At 34.2% G+C, this 20,227-nt stretch overlaps 2 protein-coding genes across 4 annotated transcripts in view; both read right to left on the reverse strand.

Annotated features, from left to right (window-relative positions):
• LOC142980740 (uncharacterized) overlaps window positions 1-6,770 on the reverse strand; it is a 37,814-nt gene extending 31,044 nt beyond the window's left edge. For 2 of the 3 annotated variants that reach the window (XM_076126312.1, XM_076126323.1), the window contains exon 1: window positions 6,535-6,770. The gene's annotated coding sequence lies outside the window, so the exon portion shown is untranslated. Of the gene's footprint in view, window positions 1-4,876; window positions 5,020-6,534 lie in introns of those variants that run through there. The other variant, XM_076126321.1, reaches the window with a different exon arrangement.
• A 570-nt stretch (window positions 6,771-7,340) lies between these two features.
• LOC142978214 (dynein regulatory complex protein 9-like) lies at window positions 7,341-14,840 on the reverse strand. The gene is made up of 7 exons (XM_076122558.1): window positions 14,772-14,840; window positions 13,685-13,769; window positions 13,145-13,291; window positions 12,610-12,715; window positions 9,671-9,841; window positions 8,963-9,094; window positions 7,341-7,544 (listed from the first exon to the last, which is right to left on the reverse strand). Exons 1-7 carry the CDS (start codon window positions 14,830-14,832, stop codon window positions 7,341-7,343), a joined length of 906 nt encoding a protein of 301 aa, XP_075978673.1. The 5' UTR covers window positions 14,833-14,840.
• Between the last annotated feature and the right edge of the window lie 5,387 nt (window positions 14,841-20,227).

Raw genomic sequence — 20,227 nt, forward strand, 5'->3', positions numbered from 1 at the left:
CAGCAATGGAAAATAAGTAATTCGATTGCGACGCCACTGTATTTATTAAAAAGCGATTGCAGATCGAATTTTCAGAAGTAGTTATTAGCAATTATCCTTTTAGACAGCTTTATTATTGCGCTCAAGTTTTCCTAGAGAGATCTACTTAAGATGAGACACGTGTTGGATACCTTGAAATATCTAACGATTCAGTGAAAACTGGTAGATCCTTAAGAATTGGGACTAAAGGTAAAATGAAAACGTGCTAAGTAAGTTTTTCAGAAATGATAAATAACAGAAAATGGGATGGAATGGACATAGGTATTCAATGCGTTTGTTATACCTAGATTTGTAAGTAAAACTACAAAACGCATACAAGTCGATCATTAATTTTATACGTAACCTACAGTTACCGCTTCTTTCTTCGAAAAACAGTGCTGTAAGGAAAAAATGTTGGGAATTTTCCGTCTCTACTAATATGAAATTCTCGGAACAATACTCTGTGCGTTTGTTATTAAGTACTAAGCAATGTCCGCGGTTATGTCTGAAAGAATTCTACCCATCAACATGTATTAATACAAATAAGACCTTGATTAAAAGAAAATGCGCATTTCTTACTATTCTTTGGTGAGTGGTCAGATGATAAATTAGTATTGGTTTCTAATTGACTGACAATGGTCAATTATTACAAATATATTAATCAGTGCATATCCTTTTATACCAGTTCTAGATCACATTATCTTCTGATTCAAAGTGAGAATGACTTCTTCCAAAATCGACAAACGCTAATGGATAGTATGAAGTAAAAGTTAAAGTAAACTAGGTAAGAAACTAATTGATTTAATTACTTCTCGGTGTTATATTTTTATTGTACCGAGGTAGTTAGTACAGTTTATATTATACACATAATAAGGTAAGAAATGACAGTAGAAGCAGTCAATTTCACACACATTCACTTTCATCTGTTATCAAAAAAATGATTAATACTATTTGTTTTTTATCTGATTTTCCTCCTAATACTTTTTTCCTCTTGCTATCTAACGGAAATTAATTGTAACAAACTAGCAACGTAGTAGTAATATAATACTATAATTTATCGAAGCGTTAGCTAATCGCAAATAGCTAAATATACATAATACTGGAATACCTAATCGAACGAGCGAGTTGAAAGGCACGTAAAAACCTTAATGTAAATTCTCGGAAAAATAAAACAAACACAGGCAAACGTAAATCATAACTCGGCCTAACTGTTTACTCAGAGTTTCTCGAAATATTAATACGTAATTACATGCAGACATCTACAGGAGCTTCGTTCTAAATTAAACAAGGACATGAGAGAACAATTGATGTCGTTCGGACCAAGGATTATTGTTAAACAATAGTTGCGACAATGATTGCCGGTAAATGACACGCCGAGTCACTCACTAAAAGAGCTTGTAAATATCACACTTTCACTACAATCCCGAATACCGTAAGCTCTAACCCCTGTATGATGGAACAATAAAACAGAAAATACCTTGAACAAAGCTAGTGAACGGTTTGTTGTTAATTCTCTAATCCGGGAGCACTTTTCTAAAAGAGTGCTATAAAACCTCATTGTCTCTAACTTTGTTTAATCTCATAGCTTCTTCACTTCTACTTATCTTACTACTTACGTTTCTATAATAAAAGGTTAAGAGAGGCTCTTAAAGAACAGACATCGGACTTAACAAAACAATTACTTTGACTTAAAACAAAAGTATAACTGTAACCGAGAACAAATAGCGTGATTAAAACACTCTTGAAATAAGTACTTATAGAACAATATTTCATAAAATCAACATGAAATGTTTGAAACTGTCTGAATTTTAGTAATGAAATCTGTCGAATGAATTACTAAATAAAACGACCTATAATAGTCTAAGATCCGACCGCGTGATTTATACGTTCACATGTTTGATTGATGAAATATAATTTTTATCGATATTTATAACTAAACCAATGCAGATCCGCAAAGGTGGCCATCCAAATTTGGCCGCAATTAATTTTTATTAAAATGTAATTAATTATTTATTGTTGAACAATTACGTTCACTTGTTATTGTTAAAAAATATATTTCATTAGAAAGAAATATACCTGAGATACCGAGAAAGGTCAAGGTGCCATCCCTCACTTGGCCGCAACCTAATGTCAGCCAGGTGTAAACAGGTATAATTTTGTTAAATATATACGTTCATAATGTATTATCATGTTATACATACCAAATTGAAGATTAATTCTTTCCCTACATGATGAGATATAGGTGCCTATGCAAAAATGCCCGCAAATAGTAACTGCCAACGATTAAAGATAAATAAAAGCGAGAAAAACTTAAGATAAACACCGCATGTCGAATAAAGATAGAGCATGCCAGCTGCTTGTCGTTTTCATGCTACTGCGCATGCGTCCATAGATAAGACTAAATACCGTACTGAATATTGCAATCACGTGTTTTTGACAGTCTTATGCGCCACGTTGTGTTTTTTCAAGTCCAAAATTATAAAACTTTGTTAATATTAATATTGATATATTTCATTCTTAACGTTATTAAAACGTAAGAATAAAATGAAGAAGTGTTTTTTGTTGTGTTACGAAAAGACTACAAAACTGAACTTCGACAAATTCTTGTACGACACTACTCTACTCCGACAAAATGGCACTCCGATGCGTTTTAATTTAGACAATACTAGAGTTCGATATACCTAGTCTCAGACACTATTGTACACCGACAAACCATTTCTTCGACATAACTTAAATAAGAAACAATGCGACTTCGACGACATACTCCTTCGACAATAATGCTAGGTCGATAGCAGTTAACTTCGAAGTACTCTTCTCAGAAATGTTGTGCTTCGACAATATCGTAAACCGACGTGACACATCTAAGCCACCAATGTATATTAAATTAAAAAAAAATGTATTTTAATGAACTATTTTTACAGCATATTATTTTTGAGCAGTGAACAGTGAACGATATTGTATCTTTTCGTAACACAACAAAAAACACTTCTTCATTTTATTCTTACGTTTTAATAACGTTAAGAATGAAATATATCAATATTAATATTAACAAAGTTTTATAATTTTGGACTTGAAAAAACACAACGTGGCGCATAAGACTGTCAAAAACACGTGATTGCAATATTCAGTACGGTATTTAGTCTTATCTATGGACGCATGCGCAGTAGCATGAAAACGACAAGCAGCTGGCATGCTCTATCTTTATTCGACATGCGGTGTTTATCTTAAGTTTTTCTCGCTTTTATTTATCTTTAATCGTTGGCAGTTACTATTTGCGGGCATTTTTGCATAGGCACCTATATCTCATCATGTAGGGAAAGAATTAATCTTCAATTTGGTATGTATAACATGATAATACATTATGAACGTATATATTTAACAAAATTATACCTGTTTACACCTGGCTGACATTAGGTTGCGGCCAAGTGAGGGATGGCACCTTGACCTTTCTCGGTATCTCAGGTATATTTCTTTCTAATGAAATATATTTTTTAACAATAACAAGTGAACGTAATTGTTCAACAATAAATAATTAATTACATTTTAATTAAAATTAATTGCGGCCAAATTTGGATGGCCACCTTTGCGGATCTGCATTGGTTTAGTTATAAATATCGATAAAAATTATATTTCATCAATCAAACAGGTGAACGTATAAATCACGCGGTCGGATCTCGTACTATAAGTAATTCTACGAATTGGCAGTTGCGCGAGTGACTGGGCCCTAGCCTAGCTGTTCTTAGAAAAGCAATATTTAATGGCAATGCAGTCACTATTTTTTTCGGTACACGATTGCGATGAAATACGTATTTGATTATGTAAAATCGTGTACCAATAAAACGTTTGACGCAGTAGAGTTTAATTACAATTATTCCGTTTGTACATCCGCCATCGTTGCGGGAGACTTAGACAATTAATCTGAATCGTAACCTTGTGTTGTCGAATGTTACTTTCAGGGTGTGTCACGATGCAAAAATATTACTAACAACGCCTTTAAAACAATACGGTTTATGAGATTGTAAGTACATAATATGTCAATTTGCATTAGATTTTTAGTAGGGAGGTAATGATTATCAATCAATGCTTTTGAATATTCTTGATGACTTATGAACCTGATAAGTACTATGTATGATAATTCTTTATAGAGACATCAGATACATGTATGGCACATTAAGACACAAGGTTCTATTGAAACCCGCATAATGCCTTCTCGCAACAACATATTGCATACAATTATGTATATTCATATAAAAACGTAGCCTTAGTTTTTTACAAGTAGCGTACGATGCACCCTCCGGCGCTCTACTTCTGCTATTTTATTTGTTACTTCGTCCGTATTGAATTGATTTGTCGAAGAGGCTTTTAGCGAGAGAACTTTTTGCAAACCGTCTATCTATATGGTTTAAGTCACACAACAACCATTTTTAATTAAACTTACTACTGAATGTAGAGTTAAGACGATTGTCTTTATGCATAATGGCAATATGAACAGATGTCGGCGAAGGCGACTATCGAATGATATTTGTAATTTGTAATACGTGTATTACGTATATCTTGTGCATGCAACTTCTCTCGCGTCCTTTGTTCTTATCTCAAGAGATTTCAAATAACCTTTCTTGGTTTTATTAGTACCGATTATTTAACAAAGAACATCATATTGCGCAGAATGACTGTAATTCCATTAATTTAGATAAATAAACCGACATTCGTAATGCATGAACATTAATTAGGTAATGTATTGGCTTCGGCATTTGTGGCCGCAGTATCGGTTATGCGCTTCAAATAGCTATCGAGATTACCTAGAATGGGATCGGCACTAAAACGTGGAAATGATAATATCGCAATAATGAAAACATACCGCTTTTGGTTTGTGTGTTCAAGTGAATATCAGTAATGTCTGAGAGAACTGAGAGACGGCGACCAGGTGATGTATACGTGTGTATTTAGACGTAGTTGGTGTAGTCGCACACGAGTTGTACTTGTAATACAAGGACTGCAAGCTCGTTCCGCGGTGAGGCGAGTGATTTTTGCAATTACCGACAGGCGGCACACATATCTGCCGGCAATTTGCCGCTCCTCCCGCGAGCTCCGGTGATCGGCTTCTCGGAAACGCACTTGCATCAACTGTGAGCCCGGTTAGTGCGATTAACGCACTAATTACCGCGCGCCGAACCGCCTCCGTGCGCCGCCGCACCGCGCCGCCATACACCACCCCGGTGACATTTGTCGTACCGCGTAAAAAACATCTTGTTCTTTTAATTATCGTGTACTTTAATACCTTCAGCTGAACTTTAGTTTTAAACTGTTCTGATTGCATTGTACTGTTAATAATAATGTCCTGTTGCTTGGGAAACACCTTTTTTTATTTGATGAAGTGATTACTGCAATTGTGGTTAATATAATTGCAATGAAATCCTACTTTATTGCATATTCAGGTTGAAAGCAAGCATAGAATTTTAAATATTGACCTAAGACTTGATTATGTATAAAGGATTTTCCAGAATGACCAATGTTGATATCTATGTCTTAACTAATCTACATAATTTGTAACATATATGTGACTTCAGATGAGTCATTTTATAGAATTAAAAGAAAAGAGTCAATGATCTCATTCAAACAAGTGATAGTGCACTACAGAGCAATGAAGCATGGTAGTCAAAACATATTCTGTTACTCAATCTACTAATAAGTCTTAATCATTGTAATGTTTACAAACTTTTATTACAGTATTGTAGTATGAAACATATGGATGGAGAGCTCAATACAATGTGTGCAATGACTCTCATCAGTTTTCTTCTTAAGTGTCTTATTAAGAACTAAAGAATGTTATTATTCATTCAATGAAAAGGTGTGTAGGTATTGTGCCTTGGTATTATGAATGATTGAATAAGTATGTTATTTCTACAAATGACTTATTTTATAATGAATTATTTTCTTTAAAAAATCCTTTTCTGTACAAAAACAACATAAGCCTTTGTTTTATGTTGTGTTAAGTTTATTAATTGATTGGTTTAGTTTAGGTGTTGCAATATTTATTTCTGCTTATTTCATCATACAAATTTAATACCACATATTTAAAAATCTTGTTAAAGATCCCTCATTGATTGCCTGCTTAGTAGTAAGAATAGCCTATTAAAATGACAAGTATGATAGAATCTCTATTATTTAATTACAGGTAAATTCAAGGGTACTTAAGAAAAAAAAACGCTTCAATCATCAGTAAGACCCTCTGAAAGATTTACTTTTAGTCTAACATTAGCTGCAGTTTGGATCAAAGATACCGTAACATAATCGTCATGATTCGTACCAAATAATAGCAAGTGAAAGTGTATTATTGCAGATTCTAAGCGAAAAATACGAAATCACTATCGCCGCGCACGAACACCATGTTTTTATCGCCAAAAGCAAATAAGCAATAAAATACTTATTTGTCATTACGCCGTAATGTACCATTTATTTTTCACACAAGGTTTGTAATCTAAAGCTTTTACAAATAAAAAATAAAGCATTACTCACCGAATCTGCTCGATGACAGTCCAACTTTCCAAGAATTGAAAATACCGCAAACTCAATATGGACAGTATTTAACACAGTTCGATTCGTTTCACCACACTCGTTTAACAGTTTCGTTATTTAAACTATAAATTTATTCATTTTATTAGGAAACCTACATCGGTAACTTAATTTTCCCTAAATAAAAATCACAAATATCACCGACCTCAACGGCTAAACGCATGCGACTGACAATCTGACACCGGTGACAACTGACAGCACCTTTACCATGTTATTTGACAGCTGTCAGAATATAATTACGTTTCGTTATCCACTTATAACTAGTGTTCGATGTCAGAACTGTTTTAATACTTTTAAATAAAAGTAATCAAGAGAAGGATCCTTAAACATTCTATTTTGTAAATATAAACTCTCTAGAAGCAAAAACAATAAAAAATATTTATTTCCCGCATCCAATAACTTTGAAAACGAGACTCGGGGTTTTGCAATAATTGTACGCTTTTTTGATCTGACGTATGTATCGATGTTGCCACATACAATATTATTGCTGGGTACGTAGCTTAAAATAGATCGTTAGGAAAATAGTGTGCTGCTATTATTTTATTGTGGGGAAAATAAAGTCTCTCACAAAGCAAATGTTAATAAGGAATATAGAAAAAAATGAGTAAAATACTTAGTTAGCTAGAAGCTAGGAACTAGCTTGGTATAATAATAAAAGAACATTATATTTGGATTTTATCATTTTTTTATTTTCAAAAACATGTTTTACTATAATGTTAACGTTATAAAATAAGGTTTATTTAATTAATTTATTTCTTTTTACCCTTAGCGGGCTGCTTTTTGCTATGACGTAAATATTTGAATTGTCCAAGTGCTTTCCGCACCATGACGCCTCGCCACCACGCTTGAATACGAATGGCGGATTGTCGCAAGTGCTCCTCACGAGCTAGGCGGGCTGCGCGTTCACGTTTGAACGTCAGCCAACCACGCATTTCACCTTCATGAAGATTGTACTGAAACAACAACAAAATGTTATTACAGCAGTTACTTTTTTTCTTGTTATACCTTGTTATGTGTTGGCAACATGTTAACAAGTAAAATTTATATCACATGAAGATAAATTATGCGATAGATAACAAGATAGCAAAATTATGAATAAATTGTATCAATATAAGTAGTTGGCCCACACAAATGTATAATTGTTTATTATTGTTTGTATTTTAGTTCTAACAGAGGAGTGCGACTGCACTAGGAGCCCTAATAATAAAAGCTAGAGACCTGAGGGAGATAAATAATTACAAATAATGATTGTTCTGTCTTGACGAATTTGTCGGGTACCCAAATTCAAAACATAATAATGTCATATAAACGACACTGGAACCCTTTCCAGAAATGAAGGGCGGTTATGTGGGGTGGTTCTCGTAACAAGGCTCTGTCTTTAATCTGGCCCCGGGCATTTCTAGGTGGTACCAAAGTCGGATCTAATTGCATTAATGGATTCATCGAAATCTGTATCGAGAGAACGGAGGTACATGATATATACCTATCTTGATACATTTTATTTAAAGTGCAAAGTGTTTCTATAGGTACATGTAAATGTTTATGATAATTAATTTATGTAGTTCTATAAAAAGTGGTTATTGCTAAACGTTTCAATCCGATTGACGGGCATTGTTTTAATTTATAAAGAAATCTACTTTCCTCAGGAAATATGTAAATCGACGATCAGTTCTGCGGATGTAGAGCCAGTTTTTTGTTCCGATAATAAATGATTCCAATGTATAACTAATCATTTTCCTGACATTTTACGTAGAATTCAATTGCAAAAAGTACCTCCCTGTATGAACTCGAGCGAATAATATTGCAGAACTATTTTTATATTAATGAGTGAGATACTGATAATTTAATGTTAAATATGTTTGACTCTGTAAGTAGTTAGGTACATACAACTATCTACTATTGAAGCCATATATGTATGACTTGTTATGAACCCAGTTTTAAGTTCTAAGAAATCAAGATAACTGGTTCGTGTCAGCGTATTACTTATGTAAGGAAAACGATTGAATGCCCATAATGGCGGACAGGAAACTATGACCTAAGAGGCTAAATGCGTTTTCTTTTATGCGGGGAGTAGACTGCAAGCCGTAGAAAACCGCAGACTGCCGACTGTAGAGAAACTTTGTTAAAAAGAGACTTTTTTAAGCTTAACATAGTAACTAATGTTAAGTACTCATGCTTTCTTGATGAATGAACTACTGTTAACTGTGTAACTACTTTTCAAGTTAAAAAAGAGAAGAAGATGAATAAAATATATTGGTGATTCGGCATGAGCATGTCGAGCATATTAGAACAATTGTGTGGTTTGGTAGCAGAGAAAACGAAAACACCTTTATCGAAGGATATAGAAATGTAACAAGCATTTTGAGCTCACCAAGTTTTGCAGTTCTTCACGCTTAGCCCGAGCAACACGCAGTTCTTCAGATTTCTCTCGAACTCTGACACTTATGTCAGCGGTATCTTTGTCATATCTCTTCCTCCAATACTCCAAAGAATCTTCGCGTTCCTATATTTAGATATTCTTACTATAGTAATAACATAGTTCTGGGAATATTCTAAAAATGTTTGAAAAGGTGTCCATGTTGCTCACCGGCGTAGGCGTTGATTCGCAGAAAGATAATCTGCAGGTTAATACCTACCTACGCGTTAAATTCTTTCTTGCCTCGTTGCATTGTAATATGTATCGAAAGCACATCATTTAGTAAATCTATGCCACGATCTCTCAAGCGTGTCTCCTAGATAGTAAAAACGTGATGGAGGAAAAACAGAACATTTTCTTGCTTGAAGATACTTACGTACATAATATGTACATTGTGTGTTGTACTTTGATCAGTATATTATCTTATGATATACGGGAATTAACGTTAATATTCCTTTTTTTATTAAAGGAGAAAGGCGGGGCTTTGTGTATATGTGACTATGTGTATCCATTTTAGTTCCGATTGCCCGACGTTTCGGCACAGGTTACTCTAGCCGTCAAGTTGCGATTGCCGCGACCACGGCCAGTGTAACCTGTGTCGAATCGTGTCGTGTCGTGTCGAAAATAATCATGCAAAAGGAAAGTGTATAAGTTGATGATTACTTTGATCTGAAGTTCGTAGGCATGTAACAGTTCACTGTGTACTCGGTCCTCATGATCAGTGCGAGGTCTGGGAGCCCTTGGCTTGTCGTGTTGAAGCTCCAGGGATTCAAAACGTGCGTACAACCACTTTTCTGCGTAGCACAAACGAGTGTTCGCGTTTAGAAGATCGTCCTGTAACAGTATGGTAGAAATTAAGGTAAAATGTATCTACAAACTCAAAAAATCTTAGAGGGAAAGTAATTGGGACAGAATTTCAGGTAACAATAAGTATGAAGAGAGAGTATATGCATCCATAGCCAGTTGGGCTCACCAGTCTGTAAAAGATATGTAGGTTAAGCAAACCTTGGCGCGGTCATTCCATAGATGGGTGACCACATAGTGGTATTTGAACTGGGCGGCTCCGTGCTTCGGAGGGCACGTAAAAGTTGGTCTCAGTTGTTGTCAATTAAAATAACAGTCGTTAAGCCACGTCAAAGGTCTTCGGGCGGCTTGAACAACTTTGACACTAGGTGGACCACTAACCATACGATAAGAAGAAGAAGAAAGGAGAGTACCCATGACATTTTGTTTATTATGGTGACAATAGGTATAGCTAAGTTCTTAACCTAACGAAATCAATAATTTACTTCTAATTGCACATAGGTATATTTTTTCAAGATTCCTTTAATTGTTTTTGTATTTTGTGTATAAATTCTCATTTAAGATAATAATAATGTCTTATTAATCCCTGATTAAGGTAATTTGGCTGTATTATCACTATTATCTACCGGAAATTTATACATTTTACACGCGAATATCAAACAGTAGGTAGATAGCTAATATTGTTATAAGAAACTATTAGTATCATTATATCTGTAGTGATGGCAATAATTGTTATAAGACATTTCTGGAAGGTTATAACAAGCAGCTGAGCAAGTGTCTTCTCCCAAAAATTAAGGAGGGTCTCTAAAGCGTAGGTTTTCATGCAACCACGTTAGCCAGCTGTGAATTTTTGACTTGTAGGTATTTGCCTTTCAAGAACTGATTTTTAAATAATAACTAAAACTATCAGGTAAATTTTCATCACAATGTTTTCCTTCACCGTTAAAGGAAATAATCATCCTCATCATTGGCCTGTGTCCACCTCTTTTTCTAAAGACAATTTTTTAAAGACATTCGTTGCAGATGATTCAGGTGGCGTCAGATAGAGCAATATTTGTGACGAAGGAATATCGTCGTTCGTGGCTTAAAAGACTTATTCGAAAACATGTAATATGTCTAACATTATTACTCTGGACAAACGGCTTGATAATATGGAGCACCTATCGTGGACTTATTTCTTATGAACTCATCAATATTGATACAAGTATCGGCATCGCATCACATAAAGTGTGAATAATCGCGGCATGGCGCCGGCGAACTTGTCGACGTGTGATAGATATTGATTGATTTTACACATGATTAGGCGGTACTCATTAGTCATCAAGCTCCTAGAATACGAGGACAGATATGTACTTATTGTATCTATATATTTCCCTTATCTGTAAAGTATGTATGACTAAACTATAGTTTTATATGAAAATGATGTTGAATGGAATACAATTGCAGTTGATTCTGAAAACTCTAGAAAACGTTGCAAAACTGCTGTAAACTGAGTTAGTTTTATTACAATTTCGAAGCGGCGTGGCGGCGGTCGTAGTAGGGTTGTTTGGTTAAGGAATTAAACTTTCCGACCGAAAGGCTTTGGGTTCCAATCCCAATCATAGAACTACCGACTTGGAACGTCTAAATAAGCCTTCGACTCGGAGAGGAAAACAATAAGGTTTAAGGATTTTAGATACAATTGTAAATACTACAATAAGGCTTTTAGAGTAAAACATGTTATAATAGCGACACAAGTTAAAAGGTCACGTTAATTTTCCAAAAAAAAAACAAGCATATTAACTTTATATTTCTAAGCACTCAACACTATTGAATAGTCAGCGTAAAGCATCGGTACATTTTCTCACAATAGGTAAGAGTTTTGGGAAACAGACTCGTAACCTTTTCTTACAATCTCGAGCAGTTTTTGCAAGAGAGTAACGCATCGATGCTCTAATATAATTGTTAGGTTACAGCAGCAGCATTTACGCGGAACTAGCTCCATCAGCATGTTTGTATATACATGTTTATAATGCCTAGAATTCAACGGAATCCTTTTAACCTAGGCTTTCGTGGTAGAAGAACAATCGAATGGTGATTGTTATCAGGTTTCTATTAGAAATCTGTTAATATTCACTTCTGAGGACAACTATTTTATCAGATCTTTAGTATTTTGATAAAAATATTTATCATTCTTTACGCAGAATTACATATGAGTACCTAATACTTGATACATGCTTATTTGTCTAAAGTTTTTAGCACTAGTATCTCTTAATTGAAAATCTCCAATTTTTCGTCGATTAAAACACAAATGAATTTAAATTATTCTGCAAGGTAAATTTTAGGTTCACTATACCTAGGTACTAAGTATTCTATGTGGCATAACTACTAGCCGGAAGGCCTCACTTCCCGGAAGGGAACGCTAACGCTAGGGGACGGATACCTCTAGCTCTCTCGTCGCATTTTATTGCGTTATTCTCTTTAAATACTGTTACTTTAATGCTTTTTACATTATAATAGAATGTATTTTGCATATATATGTTTTATTGTTTGTCGTATGGTTAGTGGTCAACCTAGTGTCAAAGTTGTTCAAGCCGCCCAAGAGGCCTTTGACGTGGCTTTACGACTATTATCTTAGTAGACAACCACCGGGACCGACTTTTAACATGCCCTCCGAAGCACGGAGACGTCCAGTTCAGATACCACTATGCGGTCACCCATCTATGGAATGACTGCGCCAATGTTTGCTTAACCCACAGATCGTTTACCGACCGGTGAGCGCAACTGGCTATGGGCTTCTCATAATTCTATGTACGTACACTCATTTTGTCGCGAAGAACAGCTACTTTTCGGTCCGCGTCTCGCAGTTCCGCTGCCCACAAATCTCTCTTCACGCCCAAATCTAGTAGTATCGCGGCTTTGGACCTACAAATGGATAACCAAATTTTACTGATATTATTTCTTGTATTTCGTGGTAAGCCGTTAGGAAACAAGTAAAATATAGTCCAACATGTTAGTAGAGAGTCTTAGTATGGACGATTTATCTAGATTATTATGTAAATAATTTCATGTATTTCCAAGATAAAGTATCAGTACCAAACTGGCGGCAGTCATCTTCACAAGGCTGCGGGTCAATGAAGTCCTAAATTCTGAATTTTGTATATCAGCGCCACTCACGAGGCTCTCTACTAAGTTGTTAGAATAAAAAATGATGAAAACATCACGAAGTAAAGAGATATTTAGAAAGCATTTTTGGTTTTCAATGTGAGTTATCTTACGGCGACAAAATCGCCCTTTAAAAAACCTTTGTAGTCAGCGTAAGCGTGAGTAGGTGCAGGTTTATAAAGAACTTACGATCTAAGTTGTTCATTAGTAAGCTTCAGTGCGGTGACATCACAGTCCTTTTGTTTCAGCTCTTCGATAGTTTTCTTGATAGTTGGCCACTCGCCACTGTCCACTACTTCGATCAGCGTCTTCCTAATTACATCCACCACTTTGTCTCTGAAAATTTACAAAAAAAAATATTTAATAGCTTTGAGCTGTGATTCTGAAAGCGTAGAAAATTTTGACATTTAGACATAATTTGGATTTTACCTAGCGCTCTATCTTTTTTATCTGTCGCTATTGCCTTTATAAAGTGAACAACAGATTACTATACTTTCTTGTTTAAACATAGAACTTAGCATGTGGCTGTAACAAAAGACGATTTGCAGGGATCTGAACAAGTGGTGTTCTTTTGTTTCGGTTTGCCTAACCTCAAAGACCTCACAGGAATAAAGCATTCTCTAATGTAAACCGTCGTTAATAGCAATATTGCAATGATAAAAATGCCTGCAAGTACTTTTTTCCAAATTATGCTCTAACGCCATCTCTCTCTCCTCACAAACAACTCACCGATCCTGCACAAGTTTGGTTTGCTGAAGTTTTTCAACTTTGTTCGTAGGCTGCCAGCCCTGAAGCCGAAGCTCGCTGCTTCCCGCTGAAAATGAGTTTATGTTTTACAACAACAGATGGCGCTGTATGATATGTTGGTGGAAAATTAAAGTTTCTAAAAAATCTGCTATAACTTGGAAACGTAGATGTTGAGATTTCTGATGTATAATTTTTGTAATATGAGCGAATAGACATTTTGGGAACTTGTATTTGAATGTAATTTATTTAATTATTTACTAATCCAATATTTTTAACATAAAAAAATGGTAACTTACCTAATTAAATCGTTTACATAAAGCTAAAATGTCATAAAATAAAACATTTGTAGTTTAATGAAATAGGAATAATCATGATATCTCTAAGCAATCGGAAAATATTCCATAAATACCAATTAATTTGAAACCTAACAATTAATAGCTCCACTTGTATCAACTCTCGGAGTTCCTTATAAAATGAATATTCATATAATTTATACCAGTTATTATTGTATTTAGTTATGTTAATTTAATAACATCATTAGTTTTCTTAATCAAGTAAGGTAGATAAGGGTAAAAACTACAAAATATATGTGTATTATGTAAAGTGAATGCACTCCTACAATGTATCGTTCAACGCACTTAATTAAAAACGCATTGTAAGGGTAAAATGCGAAATAATCACATTAATTACGTTTTTTTATTTTTAAATCTTTAGTTCATAAATATAAAGTAAGCAGGTACTTTATGTATTCGTTTCGTAATCTACTTATTCAAGAAAGTAATGAAATTAAAACCATATTTTTAATTAGGTACTAAATAAGAAAATCAACTTGTTTATCATTATAAAAAATATTATTTTCGTATTTTCGTGGTTTACAAACTAGAGTCATAACAAAAAAAAAACAGTATTTTATATTTATTATTATAAGTACCTATACCATAATACTGATGAATGACAGAACATAAAACACCATATCGACAAACGAAGCAGGTACCATAAATCCAGATTTAAGAAGTATCCCGCGGCCATTTTGAATAAACATAAAGAAATAGTAATAGTCGGTACTCACCTAAAATCCTCATTTGCAGTAAAACCACCTCGAATGACAGTGCAAACAACAGCGCGTCCATTTCGCTAATCCTGCTAGAAATGAAAATCATATTGAAATATTATTTATATAATACTAGCTGACCCGCGCAACTTCGCTTGCGTCACATAAGAGATAATTTTCCCCGTTTTTGAAACATTTTTTACTGCTGCTTAAATCTATAGATATTAAAGAAAAACTAAAATGGGGGATCTTCATACAACCAATAGAAGCCAAAAATATGATTTAATTTTGTTTTGTGTGTCTGTTTGTTGTTTGCTTTTCACGCAAAAGCAACTGGACGGATTTAGATGAAACTTTTTTTGTTATATAGCTATTAGTCTTCGCTAACATATAGGATTTTTTTTGAAATTCGCTCATTAGGGGGGTAGAAAGAGGGGGTAAGTTTGTATGAAACTCCGTCAGTTTTGGAGCTAATTCGATTAAAATTAATACGTGGCTATATAGTTAGAAATTAAGAATGACGCAATAAATATTTTTGGAAATTCTGCCTTAACGGGGGTGAAAATGTTTCTATGAAACTACGTCGGTTTTGAAGCTAAATCTATAAAAATTAAAGTTGTTTAGCAAGCAAGTGGTCATGATCTCCTGGTAACTGTGAAAAGGTTAGTAGAGGTTTTTAGAGTTTAAAGAGCCGTTTTTTATTTTTTTAGGCCCACTTCTGATCGGAAAATAGATCCACAGCTACCAGGAGATCATGACTAATTGGTGTTGTTATTTTTCCATATTCTGTTCTTCTAGCATGTTCAAACACGATCGAGCGGGATAAAAAGTATCCTATGTCCATCTCCTGGCTCTAAGCTACCTCCCTACCAATTTTCAGCGAAATCTATTCTGCCGTTCTTGAGTTATAAGTGGTGTAACTAACACGACTTTCTTTTATATATATAGATTTTACATTTGCATTGAAATCCTTTCATCTATACATATAGTATATGTTTGCCACTAGTCCAGTAAAACCATTCAATGGTTAACTTTACTACATTTTAAGTGAAATTGAATTTTTATTTCTGAAAATCTTCGAAATAAGAAGTGAAATTGAGAAAAGAATTAAGTCAGTCCTTGCCTTATTTGTAAAATTTTTTTAGTAATCACCACTTTAGCAGAGGAAAATGCGCGAACAGCTAATAAACATTATAAACGCTGTATTTAAACGCATATTCTAGAAACTCATAATAAATAGTCACTATTAAAATAATAACTTCCGCGAGACCGAGTAATTAAAATATAAAGTTGTATGGGTAGTTTTCACGGGTAAATGACTTAAGGCTTGTTTTCTTCCTACGCCAATAACGATGGCGTACGTCGGCCCAACAAACGAATATACATAATGTTCTATGGGACATTGCACAGCGATGGTGACGCGCGCGGTACATTTTTCTATGTAATACGCTGCTATGATGCGCTCGTCCGACGCACGCGATTCTGCGTAGGAAGAATTGAAGCCTAAATCCATAGTGCCCTTAATAGTTTTCATTAATAGTTCTCGGTAATAATGACAGCACTTAGTGACCTGTCGGCATATGGAAACAAATTGTGCATAACTTTGATTGTAGTTAATTGATTTATTTAAATGGTAACCTTTTATTCCGTTAAAAAGTTACATTATAGTGATGCGTTTTTCAGAAGACGTAGAGGAGTCAGCAGAGGTTTATGTTCAAGTTTGTAGGGTCGCTACCATCGACCCCCGGCAGCTTAGAAAATGTTTTCGGGGGTGTTGTTCGTCAGTATTAGTAAAACATAAGTGAGCGAAAAAATCATAACTTATGTAAATGTAAACTATACGTAATACAGAAGATTCTCGAGAATCATACGATTAGTTATACGTAAAAAATATATTTTAGTATTAATCAACTACAATTATTATTTTCCATTCATTGACCATCTATTTTTATCCTATATCACATAAGAAATTCATTTGCTTTATATTTAGTGCTACGTTAGAATCTAAACATATTATATTAATTTAATTCTAGAGTGTGATAGAATATACAAAATAAATGTTGTAGGTAACACGTAGGTACGTTGTTATATCAATAACCTGTAAGCATTAGTAATTTATCAATGATATTAATAGCTTTCTATTAGACATAATATTTCTTTCTGCCATATCGTATGTTGATATTTACTTGTTCCAAAAATACCACACCTGGCTAATATTGACCACTCCTCAGACTAGAATATTATAGTTAATCATATATTTTATCATAAGTAATAAATTAAATCTAGAAACAGTTTCTAGACTTGATTTTAAAGGAAGATTTTCTATTGTGATTGTGTGTATGTATATTAGTTGAAGTGTCAAAAAGGTAAAAGATATAAACAGACACAATAATGACTTAACACCGCGATTTTTTTGTTGAAAAGAAAAACTCGCATAGAAATTTACCCCGTAAATTTCCAATGTTGGTTTTAAAACTCAGAGAGTCAGAATCACAACACGGATTAGCGAACACTCTTATCATGTTCATGCGAGCGTGAAAAAGATTTTCGTAATTTAAAAATTGTCTCGTGGCATTTTAACGGCATATTACGATGTAAATATGGATAATGTGTACAAAACGAAGTTCACGTGTGTGACCTGTTATGTAGTGATGCAAACAATACATCGATGTTTGAATCGAAAAACATCGGCATCGATATGGCTATGATAAAACATGTTTTTTTCTAAATGAAGAGTAATGAAGACGTTTGTGGAAAGGTCGACTGTAGGAACGATATGATATGTTGAAACTTAAGAAAATCATCCACTACAGATGTTGAAATGTGAGGCTAAGGACCTTTTTATTTGGCTCGTAACTGTTGTTGGAAAACCTCTATGTCTCGATGCATCGATGTTTTCATAACTTTTAAACTCTCGCGTTGCATGTTTAATGTATAATAGAATACGGTCAGTCTGCGACCAGGGCGAGTGCAACCTGCGCCAAAACGTTAAGCATTTTAAGGTAAAATGCGTGTTCGCGTTAATTCCCGCATTCCATTATTATACATTAAGCATCGATGTTTTCTTCACAATGACTTTATACATCGATTTATCTGAAATATCGATGTCTTTCGTACCGATGTTAGCATCCTTGTTTCAATGTGGGTGGTTGCTTTAATGCTGATGTCACATTTTGCCTTCCCGTATCCTTGAGTCATAGTGTGGTTTGTATACTTAGGACCAAGTAGGTATACGTCGACGTCGATCTCGAACACATGCTCCCATGCTTCCCTTTGGTTTTATTGAAATTGCGTAAATACGAGACAAATTGGACTCCTTATATCGGACTTTTGTATCCGGAACTTATTAATGAAGGGTTTTCAATCGGACTGTTGACCTTAAGGTAGAGTACGTACTCTTAAATTATGTCATTATTTCTGCTCTATTTTTTATTTCCTTCTTCTATTTATCAGTTTCGAAGTTATAAAAATATGACTCCCAGACGAAGTAATAAAAGCGAATGATTGAATCCACAGAATAAATAACAAAACAAGTTGGTACTTAAACAAAACTTGCGATTTGTTAAAGTTTTAAAAATAAAACGAAATTTTCTATTTCTTAACCAACATTATTACAATCAGACATTTTCAATTTCCAAATCCGGTAATCTAGTATAGATCAAATACTTCGTAAATCCTACTATCGATAAAAGTCATTTTTATACATTTCACAAACCTCAAAGACATAGCCATTGCAAAAAGTACACGACAATCATGACGACCAACAAATCGCAATACCACGAACAATACTGCTCACTAATCACGTGGCTTTAAAATTGAAGCTTCAATACATATTTTGATAAGTAATTAGAAGGTATTTCTCGATATCAATGGGCGAGTTTTAATGAAGAGCCAGTGTAATATCCGGCAGAATATCGTCGTCGGTCGTCAATCGGTCCACAATGGCACATCAAGGAGCTGCCACGAAAGTCTAATGAGCTCCCACTGCTCCCAGCCTGACAGCGGTACGACTATATTTATAGTACTTAGTGCTTTGTAGTTTATTCAATACTGTTAAATTGTAAGATTCATTAGAAATTTTCCGATATTTTTATATACTAAAAACAACGAATTAGGATTAATCATACAGATAGACTAAGACCGATGATGAAAGATTTTGGATAGGTATGTTTACCTATATCAATATAATTTCGTAAAAAATAACGCCCATTAGTATGTCGCCGTTGGCCAAGAGGAAAAGACCAAGCTCATCCAGAAAGGGAGGGGTTAATCCTTGAGAAGATTTAGTCAAATAGTAAATCAACATAAAATAGAATGTATTATAATCCAATTCATCTCTATTGTCAATGTAAGGTCGTAAACCAGACTATATAAATCGATCATATAGATGCACTGGCTGTAAACAAATGTACAAATTATGCGTAAATGCGAATTACGACACAATCATAGAATCTACAAGTAGGTTATAAGTAGTAAACCTAACAGTTAGCTACCACTCCTTGATCAAGAGATTAAGGTCCAGTTTAACGGCTTATGAAGTAGTGTTAGATAACCTATCCAGGAGATAAAGTGTGTCCATGTATGATAACAACTATCAATATTTCACATAACAAGCTAACACGTTATTATATTAATTCAGAAATAATAAAACCGGGGTTTTGTTTTAAGAAAATTCCTTAAAATATATTTATGTACCAGGAACGATAAAGGTAGCGGTAATAAAATTAATTAAGAAGAACGCGTGAGAGGCTAGACGCACTCCGAGTAGGTCGTAGGTGTGCTACGTGATTCAGCACAGATTTTTCTAATAGATATTAAACACAAATGTATTGTGGACATTACCTTATTAACTATAGAACTAACCGACCAAAGAAAATCATAGTACATTATAGAGATGGGTCAGTACGTAGTGTGCACTATATTATTTTCCTGCTAAGTGTATTTGTAAATCTTGTCCTCTACAAAATGATTAACAGTAACTTAACATTAAAAAAGTAACATCTACTTAATACTCAAAAAAAATCATATTAGGTATATTCATATGAAAATGAAAAATGAAAATGAAAATAATTTTATTGTTGGCAATAAACAAATATAAACAATAAAAAAAAGAACAATATGTGCACGTATTTCCAACAATGCGGCCCTCATTCAGCTATATGCTGCAATACCAGATATTGCAGATATTGCAGATATTAGGTATAGATACCTACATAAATCTATACAGGTACAAGTATTCCACTAAATCGTTGGTAACTACCGCAAAAAAATGTTTTATTAAACAAAGACTCATCCACTTTATAAATTGCAAGGATCAGTATAGTTTCTATCGTAGGTAATGTACACTATTTAATCGGACAACTACTAAATTAAAGCCCAAGCAAGAATACTTTCCAGCAAAAAAACACTTATTTCTACTAATAAAGTCTCAACAAATCCGCTCTAATTGACAGTTTTAAAAAGCAAAACAAATT

Source organism: Anticarsia gemmatalis, chromosome 2, assembly GCF_050436995.1.
Source record: "Anticarsia gemmatalis isolate Benzon Research Colony breed Stoneville strain chromosome 2, ilAntGemm2 primary, whole genome shotgun sequence".
Classification (NCBI taxonomy): domain Eukaryota; kingdom Metazoa; phylum Arthropoda; class Insecta; order Lepidoptera; family Erebidae; genus Anticarsia; species Anticarsia gemmatalis.